This window comes from Electrona antarctica, assembly GCF_951216825.1.
Source record: "Electrona antarctica genome assembly, chromosome: 8".
In the NCBI taxonomy this organism is placed as follows: domain Eukaryota; kingdom Metazoa; phylum Chordata; class Actinopteri; order Myctophiformes; family Myctophidae; genus Electrona; species Electrona antarctica.
This window is the reverse complement of record NC_136789.1, coordinates 28,358,000-28,381,867: the sequence shown is the minus strand read 5'-3', so window position 1 is coordinate 28,381,867 and position 23,868 is coordinate 28,358,000. Positions and strand designations below refer to the sequence as shown.

The following is a 23,868-nucleotide window of genomic DNA, read 5'->3' as shown; positions in this document are numbered from 1 at the left end:
CATGAAATATTGAGAACCACTGATACAGAAACATAAGGTTTTTCAGAAAACTGTCAGGATTTTGAAGACATTTTTAAAACTTCGACGTTAATCACTGATCCTGTTAACCCATTTAGACCGGAGGACGATTCTAAAAAATAATAACGTCTTCTAAATCATGTCAAGGACCCCCAGAATTATATGTATTTGGCCGCCGACGCCCATCTGAAAATATGTTGTTCCAGGGACCCCCCCGCCCCCGCCCAGAAGCAAAGATTTGAGTTAAAAACGTTCGCTCTGAAAGAATATACTCAAAGATTTACGCCACCTTTTCACGATTTTTCAAAAATAGCAGATCTACAAGCTCGTAGCTTGGTGGTAGATCTGCTATTTTTCAATAGCTAAAGTATAACATTAACACCAAAAGGGGATCACGTCCAGAATGGGTTAACTTGCAAGAGAGGAAGGTGAGAGTGTCTGCCTGCGAGGCGGCCTGGGGACATGCACACAGACGGACGGACGGACGGACAGACACACACACAGCGGGAGGGACATACGGACATACGGATGGACAGATGGTGGCGGACAGCAGGCAGGAAAACAGACAGGCAGGCAGACAGACAGACAGATACCGGTGGTCTAATATGACCATTTTATGGCTAGGCAGGCCTTCAGGCAGACAGACAGACAGATACTGGTGGTCTGGTGTGTTACGCTCATTGACTGTGACTCATTTACCACCATTAAACGGCCATTTTCCAAAACATACAGGACTGTGGTCTGGTCTGGACCCGTGGTCTGGTCTGGTCTGGACCCGTGGTCTGGTCTGGTCTGGACCCGTGGTCTGGTCTGGACCCGGTGACAAAACATCGACATGCAGCGACTTGAAACCTGCTTCATTAGATACCCGACTTCTGCTGTTTGTTATTGTACTTTATTGTACAATAAATATGATGTAGGAGGAGGATCCTCCTATATCAAATCTCTTTGCCGATCTACAAAGCTCACAATGCGTGGAGATCGGCCTATTTTAGCCCAGTGTTCTGTTCACCCACAGAAAAGGGACACTTGGATGTATGTGGTTATTTGTGCAGAATAATTTGAAAGTTTCGCTGGAAATAGTAGCCTAATCAGAGACAGATTTCGAAATAATTCAATTCAAACGTCTATGACTTACATTGAGTCAGTTATTCAGGTATAGGCTTGTTAACATTTCACTAAGTTTGGAGAAATTGTAAAAGGTGCAACATCTAACAAGACCCGCTAATGACATCATGTGGATCTCAGACTTCATGTAGCCAGTCTTGACGTCGGGTATCTGAGAGTGAGATAGACGTCTATCACCTCCATCCTCAATATTTCAATATTTCAGCCTAATCCATCCGCCATTGAAGTCCAGAATGATAAAATATTACAAATTCAAAGAGTTAAATTGATGGCATACATACAGGTTGAGTGGTTTGCGAGATTAGCCCTGGGACAGACTCACAGACACACAGCCGGCCAAACACACAGACCCTCCTCTAGACAACTCAGATTAGCCCTGGGACAGACTCACAGACAGACACACAGCCGGCCAAAAGCACAGACCCTCCTCTAGACTGGGACAGACTCACAGACAGACACACAGCCGGCCAAACACACAGACCCTCCTCTAGCCCCTTTTGGTGTTAGCATTATGTTATGCTTTAGCTATTGACAAATAGCAGATCTACAAGCTCATAGCGCGCCACAGAAAGGTTGTATTAACTCCTTAAACGTAACATTGCCATACCCTCTCCTACTCCTGTAGTCTCCACAGCTCACTACATTTCTTCTGTGCTTTTTGCCCTAAAATCTTTCATGATTTATGTTGCATGATTATTTTCACATTATGAAAATAACTGCATGAACACAACACAACACAACACAACACGAACCCATCCATACAGCACACACCCCTCACTCTTTCCATCTTTGTCCCGTCCACACCCAGCAAAATTCAGTCACTCTTTCCACTGACAGACATAGGGACAACAATTTACAATGGACAGACATAGGGACAACACAGCATGGAGACAAGTTCTTGAGCTTAGCCCAGATACCCTGGGTAAATATAGATTTCATTTCATTTCATTTCATTACATAGAGACAGAGACAGATGGACAGACATAGGGACAACACAGCATGGAGACATAGAGACAGATGGACAGACATAGGGACAACACAGCATGGACCAGAAGGCCTGGATGGATGGATGGATGGATGGATGGATGGATGGATGGATGGATGGATGGATGGATGGATGGATGGATGGATGGATGGATGGATGGATGGATGGATGGATGGATGGATGGATGGATGGATGGATGGATGGATGGATGGATGGAAGGCCTATACTATTGTTGCTGTAGGGCAGAAACCTCTTATCTTCACAACTTTTTGTGTTTTTGTTTTCGTAATTTAATTCCCTGCTTGATCACACTACACGACTACCGCGTCACACAAAAACACCAAGCAGCAGATCTGCTAGCTCGAAACGCATTTTGAGCTTGTAATTTGGCTATTTTGGAATTAAAATCCTGAAAAATAACAGTTTTTCCACCCAACAGAGACGACGATATAGATACAATGTATTGGCAGACTTGCAGACAGATGCAGACACAAAGTAAAGTAGGCTACAGAAAGACAAACAAACAGATAGATTTACATCTCCGTCCCTCTTGGGAAAGCCGGAGACATAAAGCAGGAATTTGACAGCCAGCTCTCTCATTGAGCTGTTTGTCAGCGGTCAGACTCAACTGGACTCACATCAGAAGAGACAGTCAAGATGAAGATGATTTAATCGCTGAGCACAGAGAAGATGAACGGATTACATCAGCCACTGAGGAACGCTTTGTTTGTTTGTCTGGCTGTTTGGAGTTTGCTTTAGCGGCAGCGGTGGCCGAACGGTTTGCGGAGCGGTCTTGATACCGGAAGATCGCCAGTTCGTACCCCCGGACCGGCACGTTAAAATTACCACCGCTGAAGTGCCCTTGAGCAAGGCATTGAACCACTACCATGAAATGTTCTATGAGCAGGGCCTGGCTGTAAACAAGTATCTGATGCTTAGTCCAGTTACCCTGGGTAAATATAGTAACTTTGCTTTTTGCTTTGCTTTGCTTTAGAACCTATAGAAGGCTATACTCCTCTCAGCGTAGTCATAGCGGTTCTTTCTGTTTCGCTTGTTTTCAGGTGGAATAGAGACCGTGCACATTTGTTCTCGGTTCCATTTTTCCAAAAATCATTATCTCGGTTGTTTATATCCGCTTGCTTCTGCGTTCTGTCACACCACTGTTCAAACAAAACAGAACAGAAGACCCATCTCTAGGATGAACTGAGCTAAACTCCACTCGACTGAATTATGATTGAAACTGATAGTGTTTGTTCCCCGGTTGTCTTGATCTCGCTGAGTCGGAGATAAAAGCTTTGAACTAAAAATAAAACGCTCAGCTTTACATTGCCACACATTAGACTTGCTCTCGCTGTACCGTGTCAGTGTGGTTTCGGAACCCCGTAGCCCCCTGGTTGTGTTAAGCTGACAGTACTTGAAACTAATTCAAAAGCTGGCCTGTTTTCGCACAGCCTGTGGAACAGGCCGCTGTGGGCTAATGTCCATGTTGTACTCAGTGCCACCTGAAGTGTGTCTGTTAAATGATGCGTCACACCAGACGTGGGCACTTGCGTGTGACCCTGCTGCCTGTAAGCACTTGGTTTTTGTTGGATACAAACCGGGCCATTTTACCTGTGCAAACAAAAATGAAATGATTGTGTTTGAAGTATATAGGGGCCTGTGTGGGAATTGAACCCCTTAACCGATTTAGATCTGAGGCCGATTCTACAAAACGTCAGTGTTCTGGTGGTACTCAACCTTTTTCATGTCAAGGACGCCCAGAATTATCTGTGTTTGGCTGCGACCCCCATCTGAAAATATGTTATTCCCAGAAGCAAAGATTTGAGTTAAAAATCTTAAAAAGGCTCTGAAATAATATATATTCAAAGATTTGCGCCACATTTTCGCGATTCTTCAAAAATAGCAGATCTACAAGCTCGTAGCGCGGCACTATGAGCTTGTAGATCTGCTATTTTTCAATAGCTAAAGTATGACATAATGCTTTAAAACACAAAGGGGTTCCCGTTCAGAATGGGTTAACCTTAGCAAGGTTTTTGATTGATTGAATACTTTATTAGTCAGAAATGTAAACAGCACGTGGTAGGTATACAGTAGGCTAAAAGGACAACACAAAGAATCCTGTAGGGACTTGTTTCTATTTTGGTCCTATGTATTCTATTCAATTCATCAATATAGCATAACACATGTACTCAATAATACATCCTTCCATCTTCAACAGCTTATCCGTAGTCGGGTCGCGGGGGCAACAGCTCCACCAGAGAGCTCCAGACTAACCTCTCCAGAGAAACATTATATAGTGAATTCCTCCTGAGGGATCCCGAGACGTTCCAAGGCCAGTGAGTCGATGTGTTTCCTCCAACTGCGCCTTGGTCTGCCCCGGGGTCTCCTCCCATGTGGGACGTGCCTCGAGGACCTCCCTAGGGAGACGCCCGAGAGGCATCCTATAACCAGAAGCCCAAACCACCTAAGCTGGATCCTTTCCAGGCGAAGAAGCAGCGACTCGACTCCGAGTCTCTCTCGCGTGACTGAACATATTACATGTCGCGTGGCAATAATACATGTCATCAACAAATACAAAACATTGCCTGGGCCATGGCTCAGTGGTCCAGGCACCTTGGCTGGTAATCCAGTCTGGCAGTGTGCCGCGGGTTCGACTCCCGATCCCCACGGCCTTTACTGCATGTCTTCCCCCCATCTCTCTCCCCATTTCCTGTCAGCCTACAGTCCCTCCATAAAATATATAAAATAAAGGCGAAAGCCACAAAAAAATAACATAAAAAAACAAATATATACAAAACATTGTATGTACAAAGGAGAAAAAGGAAACATGGTGGCAGTGAATGACACCTCCTTTCTATGGGAATTTACAGGCCGATTTGGAAAGAAACCAGTGATTCACGTAATGGAGGACATTCCACATTTTGGTGGCAGAGTAGTAGAATGAGAATGTTCCCATGTAATGTTGCGTGACGCTCTACTGACTACTCATTGTGGGAATTTACGTAACTATTCAAGCGACATTTGGTGAGTTTGGCCGGCGCCGGCAGCAATCGGCTGTTGCTTGTATGACCGCAGTGTGTTTGTTGGTCAAAACAACAGATGAGCTCAGATTTGTTTTCTCTCTCCATTCACCACCAGACAGTGTTGCATCATCATATTACTGCAGGAAACCCAGACATATTACCAGCAGCGACAAACAAACAAACCTCTCCTCCAACTCATCAGATGCCACTCCATTCCAATAGGGTGACCTATACTGACTTGCTCTACCTACATGGGCGGGCAACTGGCGGTTAATAGCCCAATACTGATATATTATCCAATTTAGGCCTGACGTCGAAATGAAAAAAAAAGTATTCTGAAAGAATATATATTCAAAGATTTGTGCCGCATTTTCACGATTTTTCAAAAATAGCAGACCTACAAGCTCGTAGTGTGCCACTCGGTGGCACGCTATGAGCTTGTAGATCTGCTATTTTTCAATAGCTAAAGTATAACATAATGCTTAGTTAAAACACCAAAAGGGGTTCCCGCTTTCAGAATGGGTTATTGATTTCAGCTGTTACAATTCCGAACATGCAAACATGACCCGCTTTAATTAAACTAGACTAATATAAGACTAAAATTCAGTCTACATTAGCAGCTCAATGATATTATATATATATATATATATATATATATTCTATTATATAATATTAAACATTTATTGTCTTTTTGATGTCCATTGTATTCGTATTTAAATTCATAAAATTCATAACTAAATGCATTTTTCAACATGCATAGCACTACGACGCATTTTGAGTTTGTAGATCGGCTATATTTTTACTACTTTTGTGTGACATAGAATAATAAAGTGTTGCATTAATTACAAAAAGAATCTCTGGAGTGAGTGTGGAAATATAGTGGCCCTCTGGAGTGAGTGTGGAACTATAGAGTGTCGCAGTCCCGCCTCCTACCCTGGCCCAGGAAATGAAACCCAATGCATTTCCCTCATAGACATTTTTTAAAGTATTTATTTAAAGACGGTTACGCCGCGGACAAAGCCAACTCGAGTCGTGACAACTCATGACAACACAAACAATATTTTGGACCAAACAAATAATTACAAAGAAGAAAAACAACAAAAAAAGTGTTGTAACCTGCCGTTTTTTTCTTCTTTCTAATTATTTGTTTGGTCCAAAATATTGTTTGTGTTGTCATGAGTTGTCACGACTCGAGTTGGCTTTGTCCGCGGCGTAACCGTCTTTAAATAAATACTTTAAAAAATGTCTATGAGGAAAATGCATTGGGTTTCATTTCCTGGGCCAGGGTAGGAGGCGGGACTGCGACGCTCTATAGTGGCCCTCTGGAGTGAGGGTGGAAATATAGTGGCCCTCTGGAGTGAGGGTGGAAATATAGTGGCCCTCTGGAGTGAGTGTGGAAATATAGTGGCCCTCTGGAGTGAGTGTGGAAATATAGTGGCCCTCTGGAGTGAGTGTGGAAATATAGTGACCCTCTGGAATGAGTGTGGAAATATAGTGGCCCTCTGGAGTGAGTGTGGAAATATAGTGACCCTCTGGAGTGAGTGTGGAAATATAGTGGCCCTCTGGAGTGAGTGTGGAAACATAGTGGCCCTCTGGAGTGAGTGTGGAAATATAGTGGCTCTCTGGAGTGAGTGTGGAGACATAGTGGCCCTCTGGAGTGAGTGTGGAAATATAGTGGCCCTCTGGAGTGAGTGTTGAAATATAGTGGCCCTCTGGAGTGAGTGTTGAAATATAGTGGCCCTCTGGAGTGAGTGTTGAAATATAGTGGCCCTCTGGAGTGAGTGTTGAAATATAGTGGCCCTCTGGAGTGAGTGTTGAAATATAGTGGCCCTCTGGAGTGAGTGTGGAAATATAGTGGCCCTCTGGAGTGAGTGTGGAAATATAGTGGCCCTCTGGAGTGAGTGTTGAAATATAGTGACCCTCTGGAGTGAGTGTTGAAATATAGTGGCCCTCTGGAGTGAGTGTGGAAATATAGTGGCCCTCTGGAGTGAGTGTGGAAATATAGTGGCCCTCTGGAGTGAGTGTGGAAATATAGTGGCCCTCTGGAGTGAGTGTTGAAATATAGTGACCCTCTGGAGTGAGTGTGGAAATATAGTGGCCCTCTGGAGTGAGTGTGGAAATATAGTGGCCCTCTGGAGTGAGTGTGGAAATATAGTGACCCTCTGGAGTGAGTGTGGAAATATAGTGGCCCTTTGGAGTGAGTGTGGAAACATAGTGGCCCTCTGGAGTGAGTGTGGAAATATAGTGGCCCTCTAGGGGGAGTGTGGAAATATAGTGGCCCTCTGGAGTGAGTGTGGAACTATAGTGGCCCTCTGGAGTGAGTGTGGAAATATAGTGGCCCTCTGGAGTGAGTGTGGAAATATAGTGGCCCTCTGGAGTGAGTGTGGAAATATAGTGGCCCTCTGGAGTGAGTGTGGAAATATAGTGGCCCTCTGGAGTGAGTGTGGAAATATAGTGGCCCTCTGGAGTGAGTGTGGAAATATAGTGGCCCTCTGGAGTGAGTGTGGAAATATAGTGGCCCTCTGGAGTGAGTGTGGAACTATAGTGGCCCTCTGGAGTGAGTGTGTAAATATAGTGGCCCTCTGGAGTGAGTGTGGAAATATAGTGGCCCTCTGGAGTGAGTGTGGAAATATAGTGGCCCTCTGGAGTGAGTGTGGAAATATAGTGGCCCTCTGGAGTGAGTGTGGAACTATAGTGGCCCTCTGGAGTGAGTGTGTAAATATAGTGGCCCTCTGGAGTGAGTGTGGAAATATAGTGGCCCTCTGGAGTGAGTGTGGAAACATAGTGGCCCTCTGGAGTGAGTGTGGAAACATAGTGGCCCTCTGGAGTGAGTGTGGAAATATAGTGGCCCTCTGGAGTGAGTGTGGAAACATAGTGGCCCTCTGGAGTGAGTGTGGAAACATAGTGGCCCTCTGGAGTGAGTGTGGAAACATAGTGGCCCTCTGGAGTGAGTGTGGAAATATAGTGGCCCTCTGGAGTGAGTGTGGAAACATAGTGGCCCTCTGGAGTGAGTGTGGAAATATAGTGGCCCTCTGGAGTGAGTGTGGAAACATAGTGGCCCTCTGGAGTGAGTGTGGAAATATAGTGGCCCTCTGGAGTGATTGTGGAACTATCGTGGCCCTCTGGAGTGAGTGTGGAAATATAGTGGCCCTCTCCTCCATCATCAAAGTTGCCCACCCCTGGATTAGAGCCCTGGTGGTGACATATATACGCTGCCTTGCTCTACCCATTGACCCACGCAGGATGGCAGTATACTGTAGCTGTCTTTGTCTGAGGTCCTGTTTTTTTTTCTCTCCCCTGAATGTATAATCTCTGTGGCAGACAGGGCCGCGGCCCAGCAGGCTGCCGTCCAAGGCCGTTTGTGTAAAACGCCCAGTCAGGATGGGTGTGGACCCTGGCCGTCTGTGCTGCTCACAACAGATGGAGTCAGCGTTTCTCTGACTGATGTACTGATATCTGCTAATGGAATCCCGTCATTAACTGGGGCGGGTAAACTTTGATTTATTTGTGAAAAGAAAGCTCTTGTTTTTTTCTATTTATTTGTACAACAAATGACTTCTTATACAGGACCGTTCGTGTCCATTGAAGGAAAGCGAGACAATGAGACAAGAGGAACAGAGGATGTTTCTCTTCCTTCTTCCCAGAGAGGTGTTGGAGGGCATGTTGGTGGTGGTGTGTTGGTCATGTTGGTCATGTTGGTCATGTTGGTCATGTTGGTGGTGGTGTGCGAGGAGGAGGGTGGGATGATGATGAGTCACTGGAGGAAAGGTGACATTTGTTTTATCTGAGCGCTGCAGCAATGCAGAAGAGGCTACGCTGGCACAGACAACAAACACAACCAAACATTACGCAGCAAATGTACAAACAATACTACTACGACACACAGGCCAAGTGAGGCCAGTGAGGCAATACAGAGCTTAAAGGCGCAGTGATTCTCCAGCTTTTTCATTTCAAGGACTCCCAGTTTGATATGCATTAGATCTATTCTTAGTTGGGTGCTGGTGTATGTCGTGCTCAGGAATAGCAGATCTACAAGCTTACAATGTGTGGCCCCCCTATAGGGGCTACTTTGGTTCCACAGGCGCACTGTTGCTCCAATCCACATTGAAATTGGGGCGGCGGTGGCTCAGGGGTATAGAGTGGCTGGATGGTAACCGCACGGTTGCCAGTTCGAACCCTGTGGGCTCCCCCAGAGTTAGTGTCGAAGTGTCCTTCATGAGCAAGACACTGAACCCCTAATTGCTCCCGATGTGCTGGTTGGTGCCCTGCATGGTTTCCGCCGCCATCGGTGTATGAATGTGTGTGTGAATGGGTGAATGGGATGCACAATCTATGTAAAGCGCCTTGGATAAAGGCACTATATAAATGCACCATTTACCAAATTGGCACAAACACTGTTTAAGCATCATCATCATCATTTAATTAACTCAAAACCATGTTCACATGGTATGGAGCACAGATTCATAATACAATACAGAACACAATATACTGTACATACAGACATAGGCACTAGCAAAAGGCATTGCATTCATTAGTTGAACAGCAGCAGGAGCATATTTTTCAGAATAGCACCGACTTTAGATAACTTTTGGCAAGTTTACATTTCAACAAAATGTGATACTCGTCTCCAACTCGGCATTATCATTGCATTATCTCTGCTATAAGGATTGTCACACCAGCCAGGGTCCACACTAGGCACACTGTTGCTCCAATCCTCACCAAACAAATGCTGTCCAGGGGTTTGCCATGAGAGAATAGCCACACCCCAAAAACTAAATTGCTCACACATGGGACGGCTACAACAGCCTGTTACGGAAGTGTGTTTACCATTTTGGTGACCATTGTTCTGATCAGTGCAACATTATGGGTACTCGGGGACCCACGGAGCGCGGAGAGGTCCCCAGGGTGTAGCCCCTGGTCCCTGTGTTGGGTGCCTGTGCCGGTGTGGTTCCAGGCAGGGGACCAGGGGCCAGGCCCCTGGTCCATGCCTGGACATGGGCGCTCTTGGCTGGGATTTGAAGGCTGCGTAGCGGCCTGAAAATCAAGTTGTAAAATACGACACACAGTAGTATGTATGCTAACCTTGCCCTGTGTTCACAACAAAACAACACATTTATTTTTACCAATAATTTTGTTTTTTCCAACTCGCCGAAGCGAAAATTCTTCATCAATGTCTTCATCGTTATGCTAACATGCTGTCTTCATCAATGTCTTCATCGTTATGCTAACATGCTGTCTTCATCGTTATGCTAACATGCTGTCTTCATCAATGTCTTCATCGTTATGCTAACATGCTGTCTTCATCAATGTCTTCATCGTTATGCTAACATGCTGTCATCATCAATGTCTTCATCGTTATGCTAACAAGCTGTCTTCATCAATGTCTTCATCGTTATGCTAACATGCTGTCTTCATCAATGTCTTCATCGTTATGCTAACATGCTGTCATCATCAATGTCTTCATCGTTATGCTAACAAGCTGTCTTCATCAATGTCTTCATCGTTATGCTAACATGCTGTCTTCATCAATGTCTTCATCGTTATGCTAACATGCTGTCATCATCAATGTCTTCATCGTTATGCTAACAAGCTGTCTTCATCAATGTCTTCATCGTTATGCTAACATGCTGTCATCATCGTTATGCTAACATGCTGTCTTCATCGTTATGCTAACATGCTGTCTTCATCAATGTCTTCATCGTTATGCTAACATGCTGTCTTCATCAATGTCTTCATCGTTATGCTAGCATGCTGTCTTCATCAATGTCTTCATCGTTATGCTAACATGCTGTCTTCATCAATGTCTTCATCGTTATGCTAACATGCTGTCATCATCAATGTCTTCATCGTTATGCTAACATGCTGTCATCATCAATGTCTTCATCGTTATGCTAACAAGCTGTCTTCATCAATGTCTTCATCGTTATGCTAACATGCTGTCTTCATCGTTATGCTAACATGCTGTCATCATCAATGTCTTCATCGTTATGCTAACATGCTGTCTTCATCGTTATGCTAACATGCTGTCTTCATCAATGTCTTCATCGTTATGCTAACATGCTGTCTTCATCGTTATGCTAACATGCTGTCATCATCAATGTCTTCATCGTTATGCTAACATGCTGTCATCATCAATGTCTTCATCGTTATGCTAACATGCTGTCTTCATCAATGTCTTCATCGTTATGCTAACATGCTGTCTTCATCAATGTCTTCATTGTTATGCTAACAAGCTGTCTTCATCAATGTCTTCATCGTTATGCTAACATGCTGTCTTCATCGTTATGCTAACAAGCTGTCTTCATCAATGTCTTCATCGTTATGCTAACATGCTGTCATCATCAATGTCTTCATCGTTATGCTAACATGCTGTCATCATCAATGTCTTCATCGTTATGCTAACATGCTGTCTTCATCGTTATGCTAACATGCTGTCTTCATCAATGTCTTCATCGTTATGCTAACATGCTGTCTTCATCGTTATGCTAACATGCTGTCATCATCAATGTCTTCATCGTTATGCTAACATGCTGTCATCATCAATGTCTTCATCGTTATGCTAACATGCTGTCTTCATCAATGTCTTCATCGTTATGCTAACATGCTGTCTTCATCAATGTCTTCATTGTTATGCTAACAAGCTGTCTTCATCAATGTCTTCATCGTTATGCTAACATGCTGTCTTCATCAATGTCTTCATCGTTATGCTAACAAGCTGTCTTCATCAATGTCTTCATCGTTATGCTAACGTGCTGTCTTCATCAATGTCTTCATCGTTATGCTAACAAGCTGTCTTCATCAATGTCTTCATCGTTATGCTAACATGCTGTCTTCATCAATGTCTTCATCGTTATGCTAACATGCTGTCTTCATCAATGTCTTCATCGTTATGCTAACATGCTGTCTTCATCAATGTCTTCATCGTTATGCTAACATGCTGTCTTCATCAATGTCTTCATCGTTATGCTAACGTGCTGTCTTCATCAATGTCTTCATCGTTATGCTAACGTGCTGTCTTCATCAGTGTCTTCATCGTTATGCTAACATGCTGTCTTCATCAATGTCTTCATCGTTATGCTAACATGCTGTCTTCATCGTTATGCTAACATGCTGTCATCATCAATGTCTTCATCGTTATGCTAACATGCTGTCTTCATCAATGTCTTCATCGTTATGCTAACATGCTGTCATCATCAGTGTAGTATTTGTCAAACTCAGATGGTATAGTTCATTTCCAAAGTGATCAAATTATTTTGTGCAATTAAATCAGCTAGATAGGCCTAATGATAAAAAGTTGAGTATGTGAATATCAATGATAGTAGGCCTATGCCTACCATTTCAGGATATTAATATATTATTAATACTAATTAATTACATTGTTTCGGTACTTTGGTGTTTAAACTTTAGCATTCCTACTTCATCTAGGGCGCGTTCGGAAAAACCGCACCAGAGCGCACTCGCCTATTAGTTTGCATTGCTCAGTGCGCTATTTTCCGAACGCGCCCCTAGTGTAAACTCTAAACTAAACAACTATCCTCTCAACAACTGGCAAGTTCTCTGGTATCCAATAAAGTATTCAAAAAATCAAAATCAGTTCTCACACACACCCAGTAATAAACAGTCCGTTATCAGGTCGGCACTAGGACCCATACGCTCTCCGCCCGGCGCTCCCTCCCTCCTTTGTCTGAGAGCCACTCAGAGCCTCTCTCTCTCCTCCTCCTCCTCTCTCTCTCATCTCTCTCACTCCAGTCAGTCAGTCAGTCCACTCTGCAGTCAGTCAGTCTCTCTCGTGTCTGTATTAACGGTGTTTTTCGGGGCTCTAGGTGTGTGTATTGACGGTGTTTCAGGGCTCATAGGTGTCTGTATCGACGGTGTTTGGGGGCTGTAGCTGGGACCGAACACAGACTGGATGCACCATGATGCCTGTGAACCTCCAGAACAACAGACTGCTGCTGCTCACTGCCTACCAGCAAGTCATCGACGAAACCACCGACACTGACTGGTGAGTGAGACACAGAGAGAGAGAGAGCATCTCTCAGCGTTCTCTCTCTCTCTCTCACTTTATCTTTCTCTTCTCTCTCTCGCTATCCTCTTCCTCTCCTCTCTCTCTCACTCTTTCTCCTTGCCTTCTCCTTCTCTCCCCTCCCCTCCCCTCTCTCTCTCTCTCTCTTTTGTTTCACCCCTTTGCTTTGGTTGCTTTTTGGAGTGTTTTGTGGTTTTATTTTGTTGCTGCGCTAACGTTGGTTCAAGCTGTTCTTTGGCAAGGGTGTGTGTGTGTGTGTGTGCTGTAGTGCGCGTGTTGCGCGCTGTGCGCGCGCGCACGTGCGTGCAGGAATAATGGTGTGATCTGATGGAGCTAGCTGCTGTGTCGAGAGGACACACACACGCACACACTGACACACGCACTGATGGAAATATGTAAGGGGTAAGAAGAAGGACAGAGGGAGGATGGAAGGAGGACGGATGTAGGGAGTACCCCCCCTTAGCCCCTCCCCTTTCCACCTCACCGGCGTGCACGTGTGCGTGCATGTACATGCAGCAGCATCCCTCCCATCCCTCTCTCTCTCTCTCTCACACACACACACACACACACACACACACACACACACACACACACTAGAGAATACACAGAGAGAGATAGAGAAAGTAGGCTAGTAGGGGCTTACCACCACCACCAACTCGTGGCTCTCCGGACACACTCCACAAAAGGAAACCACCAACTTCTTTCACTTTTTGTTCTGCTTAAAGAGAGATTTATTCTTGTCAAAAGAAGTTGCCTTCTGGATTCAAATGAAATGCACCGGTTTGGTTTTTATCGCATAAAGTAGTGAGGCCTATCCTGTAGCGCAATGGTTCCCAAACATTTTCCCATGTCAAGGACCCCCAAATTGACACTAATTAGCCCCGCGAACCCCACATTTGAAGAGACATGCCAGGGACCCCCATGAGAGAAGATATTTACGGCTCTAGCAGTGATTCTCAACCCGTTTAATTTCAAGGACCCCCCAGTTTGACATGCATATTAATCTACAGACCCCCATTTCTATCTCTGAGACCCCAATTTATATTGTAAAATCAATGTTAATGTAACTCTGAGAGTGTACAAATGGAACCAAATGGACCCATTTGTACACCCTCAGAGTTACAGAGAGATAAGGGTCCATTTGGTTCCAAACCATCATTTAGCTGGGGACCCCCTGGAACTCCCTCAAGGACCCCTGGGGGTCCCTGGACCCCACTTTGGGAACCAGCTGCTACAACCTACCGACAAAACAAGGTGGGCGAGCTGGCTGTAACTTGTGCTACCGTACATGTGGAAAAGCTATTACGCTGATCGGTACTGCGTGCTCGTTTTTCCATATTACATTTATACCGGTCGGTTTACAACCTGATTTATTACTTATCTTGCACTCTCGCACAAAATGTTAAAAAAAACAGATCTACAAGCTCACAACGCATCACACTGCGACACTTTGTGAGCTTGTAGATCTGTTATTTTTGAGTGGTGTAAACCACTCCTACAACTGGCTTTTGTGTGCAGAAAAAAATGAGCATGGTTGCTATGTTCAAAATAATTTCTGACGTAATTAAATCACACCCGGGTGAACTGGATGACCGTAGCAACCATGGTAATTTTTTCTGCACAAAAAAAGCCAGTTGTGAAATCACATCCGGGTGTGATTTCATTACGTCAGATCAGAGCTGATCAGGCTATATAATACCTTACCTTATATAATACCTCACATCGGACGTCAGACATTACGTCAGACCACAGCTGATCATGCTATATAAAACCTTACACCACTCAGTTCACACGGGTGTGATTTTATTTATTTTTTGAGGGGCGCTAGCCCCTCCTATATACAGGTTTAATGTTTGTTTTTAGTTTTACGTCATATTGACGTAAAACTAAACAGATATATATATACGTGAGATATGAGCAGGTCTTTATCTGGTGAACCTGCAGGCTGACCCGGATGACCGTCTACTCATACTGTACTGTAGTAGACAGTGCACTATATACGGCACGCCGGTCGGTCACTTGTTTTGGACAAACATTAGATTGTGCAACGGGAGGAGGAGGAGGAGGAGGAGTGCTGTGTTTTCCGTGCAGCGGGGCCGGCTTCCGCGCTGTGTGCAGTCACAGTGCACCTGGAAGCCATTCCTCTCAGTGGTTTATACAATGGTAGTCATTCCACTGCTTTATACAATGCCAGGGACGTGCAGAGAGTGTTGGAGGGGGGCAGGGGCCCTTTTGGACAAAAGAGGGCACTTTTTGACAAAAAATAGCAGATCTACAAGCTCGCACTGCGACGCGTTGAGAGCTTGTAGATCAGCTATTTTCGGGGGCGCAACCCAGCACTCTTTAGCTAGTGGAGATGCAGTGTATACGACATGGATTTCTTTCTTGAACAAATTTGTTCAACGCGACATACTGCGTTCAAGTTCAGGAGACTTCGGAAAAAGAGAAAAGAATCTCCTGAATGCTGCCTTCCGGCATGGAAAGGAAAGGAGTGGCATTTCCATTTATTTCACCATGTAGTAGTAAATGCTTCATTCGTGGTCTTGAAAGGGCAGTTGTTTTACAGACGCGGTAAAAGGGCAGGGGCTGAAGCCCGCTTTGATGTCTGTGTGTGCACGTCCCTGTACAATGCTGTTGTAAGAAAGGCTTGGATTGTGGGGTAAGTCCCTGCGACATGCTAGCGTCATGTCCAGGGGGTGTACTTGTACATCATGTCCAGGGGGTGTACTTGTACGTCATGTCCAGGGGGTGTACTTGTACATCATGTCCAGGGGGTGTACTTGTACGTCATGTCCAGGGGGTGTACTTGTACATCATGTCCAGGGGGTGTACTTGTACGTCATGTCCAGGGGGTGTACTTGTACGTCATGTCCAGGGGGTGTACTTGTATGTCATGTCCAGGAGATAAGAAAGGCTTGGATTATGGGGTAAGTCCCTGCGACATGCTAGCGTCATGTCCAGGGGGTGTACTTATACATCATGTCCAGGGGGTGTACTTGTACATCATGTCCAGGGGGTGTACTTGTACGTCATGTCCAGGGGGTGTACTTGTACTGACATCATGTCCAGGGGGTGTAACTTTCAGGGTAAGAAAAGTAACGCACATCCTCCATTGGTGCTGAGCCAAAACTGTAGAAACAGTAAACAATACATAGAAAGCAGGGGCTCGCAACTCACTTTCAGATGCTCCAAACTTTATTTTTGCGACAGGCAGGCAGAAAATATACAAAATGTTTCGACCTCACAGTCTTTGTCAAGTATAGCGTGAGGTCGAAAGTTCGAAACGTCGTATTTTCTGCCTGCCTGTCTCTAAATAAAGTTTGGAGCATCTTAAAGCGAGTTGCGAGCCCCTGCTTTCTTTTTTTTTTGTGTGTGTGTGTACTCACTTGTACATCAAGCTGCCTCACGCTACAGAAACAGGAGATAGGCTCCTGCCCTGTGGGCCTCATCATGGCCCTATGGTACAGAAACAGGACCCTAACGGGTCCGTTTGGTTCCATTTGTACACTCTCCATTTGTACATTCTCAATCCTTTCAGGCTGTGATCCCCTAAAATAATCATGTTTGAAACAAACAAACAAATTATGAGTTGAGGCATTACGGTTTGACTCTGTTCTGAGTTGAGGCATCACGGTTTGACTCTGTTCTGAGTTGAGGCATTACGGTTTGACTGTTCTGAGTTGAGGCATTACGGTTTGACTCTGTTCTGAGTTGAGGCATTACGGTTTGACTCTGTTCTGAGTTGAGGCATCACGGTTTGACTCTGTTCTGAGTTGAGGCATCACGGTTTGACTCTGTTCTGAGTTGAGGCATCACGGTTTGACTCTGTTCTGAGTTGAAGCATTACGGTTTGACTCTGTTCTGAGTTGAGGCATTACGGTTTGACTCTGTTCTGAGTTGAGGCATTACGGTTTGACTCTGTTCTGAGTTGAGGCATTACGGTTTGACTCTGTTCTGAGTTGAGGCATTACGGTTTGACTCTGTTCTGAGTTGAGGCATCACGGTTTGACTCTGTTCTGAGTTGAGGCATTACGGTTTGACTCTGTTCTGAGTTGAGGCATTACGGTTTGACTGTTCTGAGTTGAGGCATTACGGTTTGACTCTGTTCTGAGTTGAGGCATTACGGTTTGACTGTTCTGAGTTGAGGCATCACGGTTTGACTCTGTTCTGAGTTGAGGCATTACGGTTTGACTCTGTTCTGAGTTGAGGCATTACGGTTTGACTCTGTTCTGAGTTGAGGCATTACGGTTTGACTCTGTTCTGAGTTGAGGCATTACGGTTTGACTCTGTTCTGAGTTGAGGCATTACGGTTTGACTCTGTTCTGAGTTGAGGCATTACGGTTTGACTCTGTTCTGAGTTGAGGCATTACGGTTTGACTGTTCTGAGTTGAGGCATTACGGTTTGACTCTGTTCTGAGTTGAGGCATTACGGTTTGACTCTGTTCTGAGTTGAGGCATTACGGTTTGACTCTGTTCTGAGTTGCGATGCGTCGTGAGCTTGTAGAATTTTTGTTCATCTTTCTTATATTATTTTACAATTTGGCCAATGTTTGACTAGTAGTATTTATAGTTAATTTATATGGTTAATTTCTTTGGATGCAGTCATTTTCTTTCTTTCTTTCTTTCTTCCCCCCCCCCCCCAAAAAAAATCTTGTGGGAGTGGGGACCCCTTTGGGGGTCCCGACCCACAGGTTGAGAACCTCATTTATACAATACTATAATCATTCCACTGGTTTAAGTCTGATTTCTACTTGGTTTCACATCGTGATCAAAAGAGAGCAAGCTCTCAATGGGCTTCCCTGAACAAAGAAAGGAAAAAGAAAGAAAGTGTATCACACTGAAAATAGTCGATGTACAGTATATATATACATATGCTGTCCATTCTGTCCAAGTGTGACACGTTGTCAGCTTGTAGATCTGGTATTGTCTGTGTGCAAGACGCCGGCAGTGCCCGACACGCAACAAAGTATAAATCAGGCTATACAATCCCGTGGTGTCAGTCCACTGGGTTCATAGTTCATATGATTCTGAAACCTTTTCATGTCAAAGACGGCCCAAATTGACATACATGTAGCTGGACCCCCATTTGAAAACATTATCTTTTTGCCACGGGATGACAAATCATGTTTATGATTTGTCAACATTCTTTGAAACTAGCTTTTCTAATTCCTACATAAGCTCACAGCGTGACTGGAGGGAGCCTGTTAGATGTTCGAACAGAAGAAGAATAAAACGGTGCATAATTTTTAGATTGATCCTCATTTTGCTGAGCATCCCCTCCTCAAGGACCCCCTGGGGGTCCCCCCCAGACCCCCTCCTCAAGGACCCCCTGGGGGTCCCCCCCCAGACCCCACCCTGAGGTTTATAGAACACTAGAAACCATTCCTTGGGTTTATTATACACCGTGATTTTCTTTAATTTCAAAGACCCCCCCCTCAATTTGACACGCATTAGGCGTGTCAAGCCATCAGTCATTTATCTGAGGACACCCTCCAGAGACAAGAGAACCCCCCCCAAGGACCCCCTGGGGCCTGGGAGACCCTTCCTTTTACCCCTGAGGAGACCCCATGGTTTATATCGCTGTGTTTACTGGAGGCCTGCCGGCCGCTTTCAGCCACTCTGGAAGAGAGGGCGTAGCCACACTGGGCGAGACCTACTACGCTGTTGTTTTGGGTGGATTCAGTTGCAGGATTTTGGCGGAAGTATAGCGCTCAAGGAAATGGCGTTGACGGTTTACAAATCAGTTTACATTCTAAGTGTTTTGATTGGTCGGAATAATATCGTATCTGGGGGAAATACATCTGACGGATGTTCCGGAGCGACACTTCCACCGATAGCGTCTCTGTCTTAGGTTGTGGCCAGGCTTTACTCTCTGTCTTAGGTTGTGGCCAGGCTTTACTCTCTGTCTTAGGTTGTGACCAGGCTTTACTCTCTGTCTTAGGCTGTGACCAGGCTTTACTCTCTGTCTTAGGTTGTGACCAGGCTTTTCTCTCTGTCTTAGGTTGTGACCAGGCTTTTCTCTCTGCCTTAGGCTGTGACCAGGCTTTTCTCTCTGCCTTAGGCTGTGACCAGGCTTTTCTCTCTGTCTTAGGTTGTGACCAGGCTTTTCTCTCTGTCTTAGGTTGTGACCAGGCTTTTCTCTCTGTCTTAGGTTGTGACCAGGCTTTTCTCTCTGCCTTAGGCTGTGACCAGGCTTTTCTCTCTGCCTTAGGCTGTGACCAGGCTTTTCTCTCTGTCTTAGGTTGTGACCAGGCTTTACTCTCTGTCTTAGGTTGTGACCAGGCTTTTCTCTCTGTCTTAGGTTGTGACCAGGCTTTACTCTCTGTCTTAGGTTGTGACCAGGCTTTACTCTCTGTCTTAGGCTGTGACCAGGCTTTACTCTCTGTCTTAGGCTGTGACCAGGCTTTACTCTCTGTCTTAGGCTGTGACCAGGCTTTACTCTCTGCCTTAGGCTGTGACCAGGCTTTACTCTCTGCCTTAGGCTGTGACCAGGCTTTTCTCTCTACCTTAGGCTGTGACCAGGCTTTACTCTCTGTCTTAGGCTGTGACCAGGCTTTACTCTCTGTCTTAGGCTGTGACCAGGCTTTTCTCTCTGTCTTAGGTTGTGACCAGGCTTTTCTCTCTACCTTAGGCTGTGACCAGGCTTTTCTCTCTGTCTTAGGTTGTGGCCAGGCTTTACTCTCTGTCTTAGGTTGTGACCAGGCTTTTCTCTCTGCCTTAGGCTGTGACCAGGCTTTTCTCTCTGCCTTAGGCTGTGACCAGGCTTTTCTCTCTGCCTTAGGCTGTGACCAGGCTTTTCTCTCTGTCTTAGGCTGTGACCAGGCTTTACTCTCTGTCTTAGGTTGTGACCAGGCTTTACTCTCTGTCTTAGGCTGTGACCAGGCTTTACTCTCTGTCTTAGGTTGTGACCAGGCTTTTCTCTCTGTCTTAGGTTGTGACCAGGCTTTTCTCTCTGTCTTAGGTTGTGACCAGGCTTTTCTCTCTGCCTTAGGTTGAGGCCAGGCTTTTCTCTCTGCCTTAGGTTGTGGCCAGGCTTTACTCTCTGTCTTAGGCTGTGACCAGGCTTTTCTCTCTGCCTTAGGTTGTGGCCAGGCTTTTCTCTCTGTCTTAGGCTGTGACCAGGCTTTTCTCTCTGTCTTAGGCTGTGACCAGGCTTTACTCTCTGCCTTAGGTTGTGGCCAGGCTTTTCTCTCTGTCTTAGGCTGTGACCAGGCTTTACTCTCTGTCTTAGGCTGTGACCAGGCTTTTCTCTCTGTCTTAGGCTGTGACCAGGCTTTTCTCTCTGTCTTAGGCTGTGACCAGGCTTTTCTCTCTGTCTTAGGCTGTGACCAGGCTTTACTCTCTGTCTTAGGCTGTGACCAGGCTTTTCTCTCTGTCTTAGGCTGTGACCAGGCTTTTCTCTCTGTCTTAGGCTGTGACCAGGCTTTTCTCTCTGTCTTAGGCTGTGACCAGGCTTTTCTCTGTCTTAGGCTGTGACCAGGCTTTTCTCTCTGTCTTAGGCTGTGACCAGGCTTTTCTCTCTGTCTTAGGCTGTGACCAGGCTTTTCTCTCTACCTTAGGTTGTGACCAGGCTTTTCTCTCTGCCTTAGGTTGTGGCCAGGCTTTACTCTCTGTCTTAGGTTGTGGCCAGGCTTTACTCTCTGTCTTAGGCTGTGACCAGGCTTTTCTCTCTGCCTTAGGCTGTGACCAGGCTTTTCTCTCTGCCTTAGGTTGTGACCAGGCTTTACTCTCTGCCTTAGGTTGTGACCAGGCTTTTCTCTCTGCCTTAGGTTGTGGCCAGGCTTTTCTCTCTGTCTTAGGCTGTGACCAGGCTTTTCTCTCTGCCTTAGGTTGTGACCAGGCTTTTCTCTCTGCCTTAGGTTGTGACCAGGCTTTTCTCTCTGTCTTAGGCTGTGACCAGGCTTTTCTCTCTGTCTTAGGTTGTGACCAGGCTTTTCTCTCTGTCTTAGGCTGTGACCAGGCTTTTCTCTCTGTCTTAGGCTGTGACCAGGCTTTACTCTCTGTCTTAGGCTGTGACCAGGCTTTACTCTCTGTCTTAGGCTGTGACCAGGCTTTTCTCTCTGTCTTAGGCTGTGACCAGGCTTTTCTCTCTGTCTTAGGCTGTGACCAGGCTTTTCCCTCTGTCTTAGGCTGTGACCAGGCTTTTCTCTCTGTCTTAGGTTGTGGCCAGGCTTTACTCTCTGTCTTAGGCTGTGACCAGGCTTTTCTCTCTGCCTTAGGTTGTGACCAGGCTTTTCTCTCTGTCTTAGGTTGTGGCCAGGCTTTTCTCTCTGTCTTAGGTTGTGGCCAGGCTTTACTCTCTGTCTTAGGTTGTGGCCAGGCTTTACTCTCTGTCTTAGGCTGTGACCAGGCTTTTCTCTCTGCCTTAGGCTGTGACCAGGCTTTTCTCTCTGCCTTAGGTTGTGACCAGGCTTTACTCTCTGCCTTAGGTTGTGACCAGGCTTTTCTCTCTGCCTTAGGTTGTGGCCAGGCTTTTCTCTCTGTCTTAGGCTGTGACCAGGCTTTTCTCTCTGCCTTAGGTTGTGACCAGGCTTTTCTCTCTGCCTTAGGTTTTGACCAGGCTTTTCTCTCTGTCTTAGGCTGTGACCAGGCTTTTCTCTCTGTCTTAGGTTGTGACCAGGCTTTTCTCTCTGTCTTAGGCTGTGACCAGGCTTTTCTCTCTGTCTTAGGCTGTGACCAGGCTTTACTCTCTGTCTTAGGCTGTGACCAGGCTTTACTCTCTGTCTTAGGCTGTGACCAGGCTTTTCTCTCTGTCTTAGGCTGTGACCAGGCTTTTCTCTCTGTCTTAGGCTGTGACCAGGCTTTTCCCTCTGTCTTAGGCTGTGACCAGGCTTTTCTCTCTGTCTTAGGCTGTGACCAGGCTTTTCTCTCTGCCTTAGGTTGTGACCAGGCTTTTCTCTCTGTCTTAGGCTGTGACCAGGCTTTACTCTCTGTCTTAGGTTGTGGCCAGGCTTTACTCTCTGTCTTAGGCTGTGACCAGGCTTTTCTCTCTGTCTTAGGCTGTGACCAGGCTTTACTCTCTGTCTTAGGCTGTGACCAGGCTTTTCTCTCTGCCTTAGGTTGTGACCAGGCTTTTCTCTCTGTCTTAGGCTGTGACCAGGCTTTACTCTCTGTCTTAGGCTGTGACCAGGCTTTTCTCTCTGTCTTAGGCTGTGACCAGGCTTTTCTCTCTGCCTTAGGTTGTGACCAGGCTTTTCTCTCTGTCTTAGGCTGTGACCAGGCTTTACTCTCTGTCTTAGGTTGTGGCCAGGCTTTACTCTCTGTCTTAGGCTGTGACCAGGCTTTTCTCTCTGTCTTAGGCTGTGACCAGGCTTTACTCTCTGTCTTAGGCTGTGACCAGGCTTTTCTCTCTGCCTTAGGTTGTGACCAGGCTTTTCTCTCTGTCTTAGGCTGTGACCAGGCTTTACTCTCTGTCTTAGGCTGTGACCAGGCTTTTCTCTCTGTCTTAGGCTGTGACCAGGCTTTTCTCTCTGTCTTAGGTTGTGGCCAGGCTTTTCTCTCTGCCTTAGGTTGTGACCAGGCTTTTCTCTTCACAGATGAGTAAGCCTGGGACCGAGGCTAGGGCGTAGCTATCGGACGAGATGTGTCAATCTGTCAGCTCTCTCTCTCTCTCTCTCACACACACACACACACACACACACACACACACACACACACACACACACACACACACTCACACTCACACTCACACTCACACTCTCTCTCTCAGTGAATTATTTTGGGAGTTTCAATGCATTCTTTCTCAGTGGCTTTAATCAATGTGATATGGTTTCAGTTTAGCCTTGGTGTCAGTTCCTCCTCCTCGTGGACAACGATGACCCAAGCGATGACCCAAGCTCGTAGCGCGCCACAGAGTGGCGCACTACGAGCTTGTAAGTCTGCTATTTTTGAAAAATCGTGAAAATGTGCCTCAAATCTTTGAATATATATATTCTTTCAGAGTTTCAGTTTTTAACTCAAATCTTTGCTTCTGGGTGGGTCCCTGGAACAACATATTTTCAGACGGGGGTCGGCGGCATATTACATATAATGTAATGTCCTTGACATGAAATATTGAGAACCACTGATATAGAAACATGAGGTTTTTCAGAAAAAAATACATTTTAAAAATACTTTTTTTTAAAAAATTTCGACGTCAGGCCTAAATGGGTTAAGGGTTAAAGGGCTCTTCATCTCTCTTCCTCTTCCTCTTCCTCTCCTCTCCTGGAGGAAATGGCGTCAGGCAGGCAGGGTTCTGCTATAGCCCCAGTGAATTCACCGCTGATGGGGTCTTTGTTGAATTATTAAGACGTGATGGTGAAGCAGCGAGGGACAAAACCAGGAGGAAGGAGAGAGAAAGAGAGTGTGAGTGAGTGAGTGAGGGGGTGAGGGGTGACATTCCAGTCCATGTGAGAGAGAAGCCCCTTTGTGTTTGCCGGGCACGTGGCCAGATGAATCTCATCTGAAACCCACCTGTCAAACATGACAAGGTTGAAAGAAAGGATATATATGCGGTGCAATTTATCACTTTTCTAAACGTAACTGGACCCCGAGGGGCGGCGTCTTTATTTTAACCCATTTTGGGATGGAACCCCTTTTGGTGTTAGCATTATGTTATGCTTTAGCTATTGAAAAATAGCAGATCTACAAGCTCATAGCGCGCTACGAGCTTGTGTGTGTGTGTGTGTGTGTGTGTGTGTGTGTGTGTGTGT

The 23,868-nt window shown here is 45.7% G+C and overlaps 1 protein-coding gene across 2 annotated transcripts in view; it reads left to right on the top strand.

The window, feature by feature from the left end:
• The first annotated feature begins 12,895 nt into the window (after positions 1 to 12,895).
• Positions 12,896 to 23,868, top strand: part of dbn1 (drebrin 1) — a 130,820-nt gene continuing 119,847 nt past the window's right edge. For both annotated transcript variants that reach the window (XM_079507348.1, XM_079507347.1), the window contains exon 1: positions 12,896 to 13,156. In XM_079507348.1, the coding sequence (XP_079363474.1) occupies positions 13,071 to 13,156 (86 nt within the window). In that variant the 5' untranslated portion in view covers positions 12,896 to 13,070. The remainder of the gene's footprint in view (positions 13,157 to 23,868) is intronic.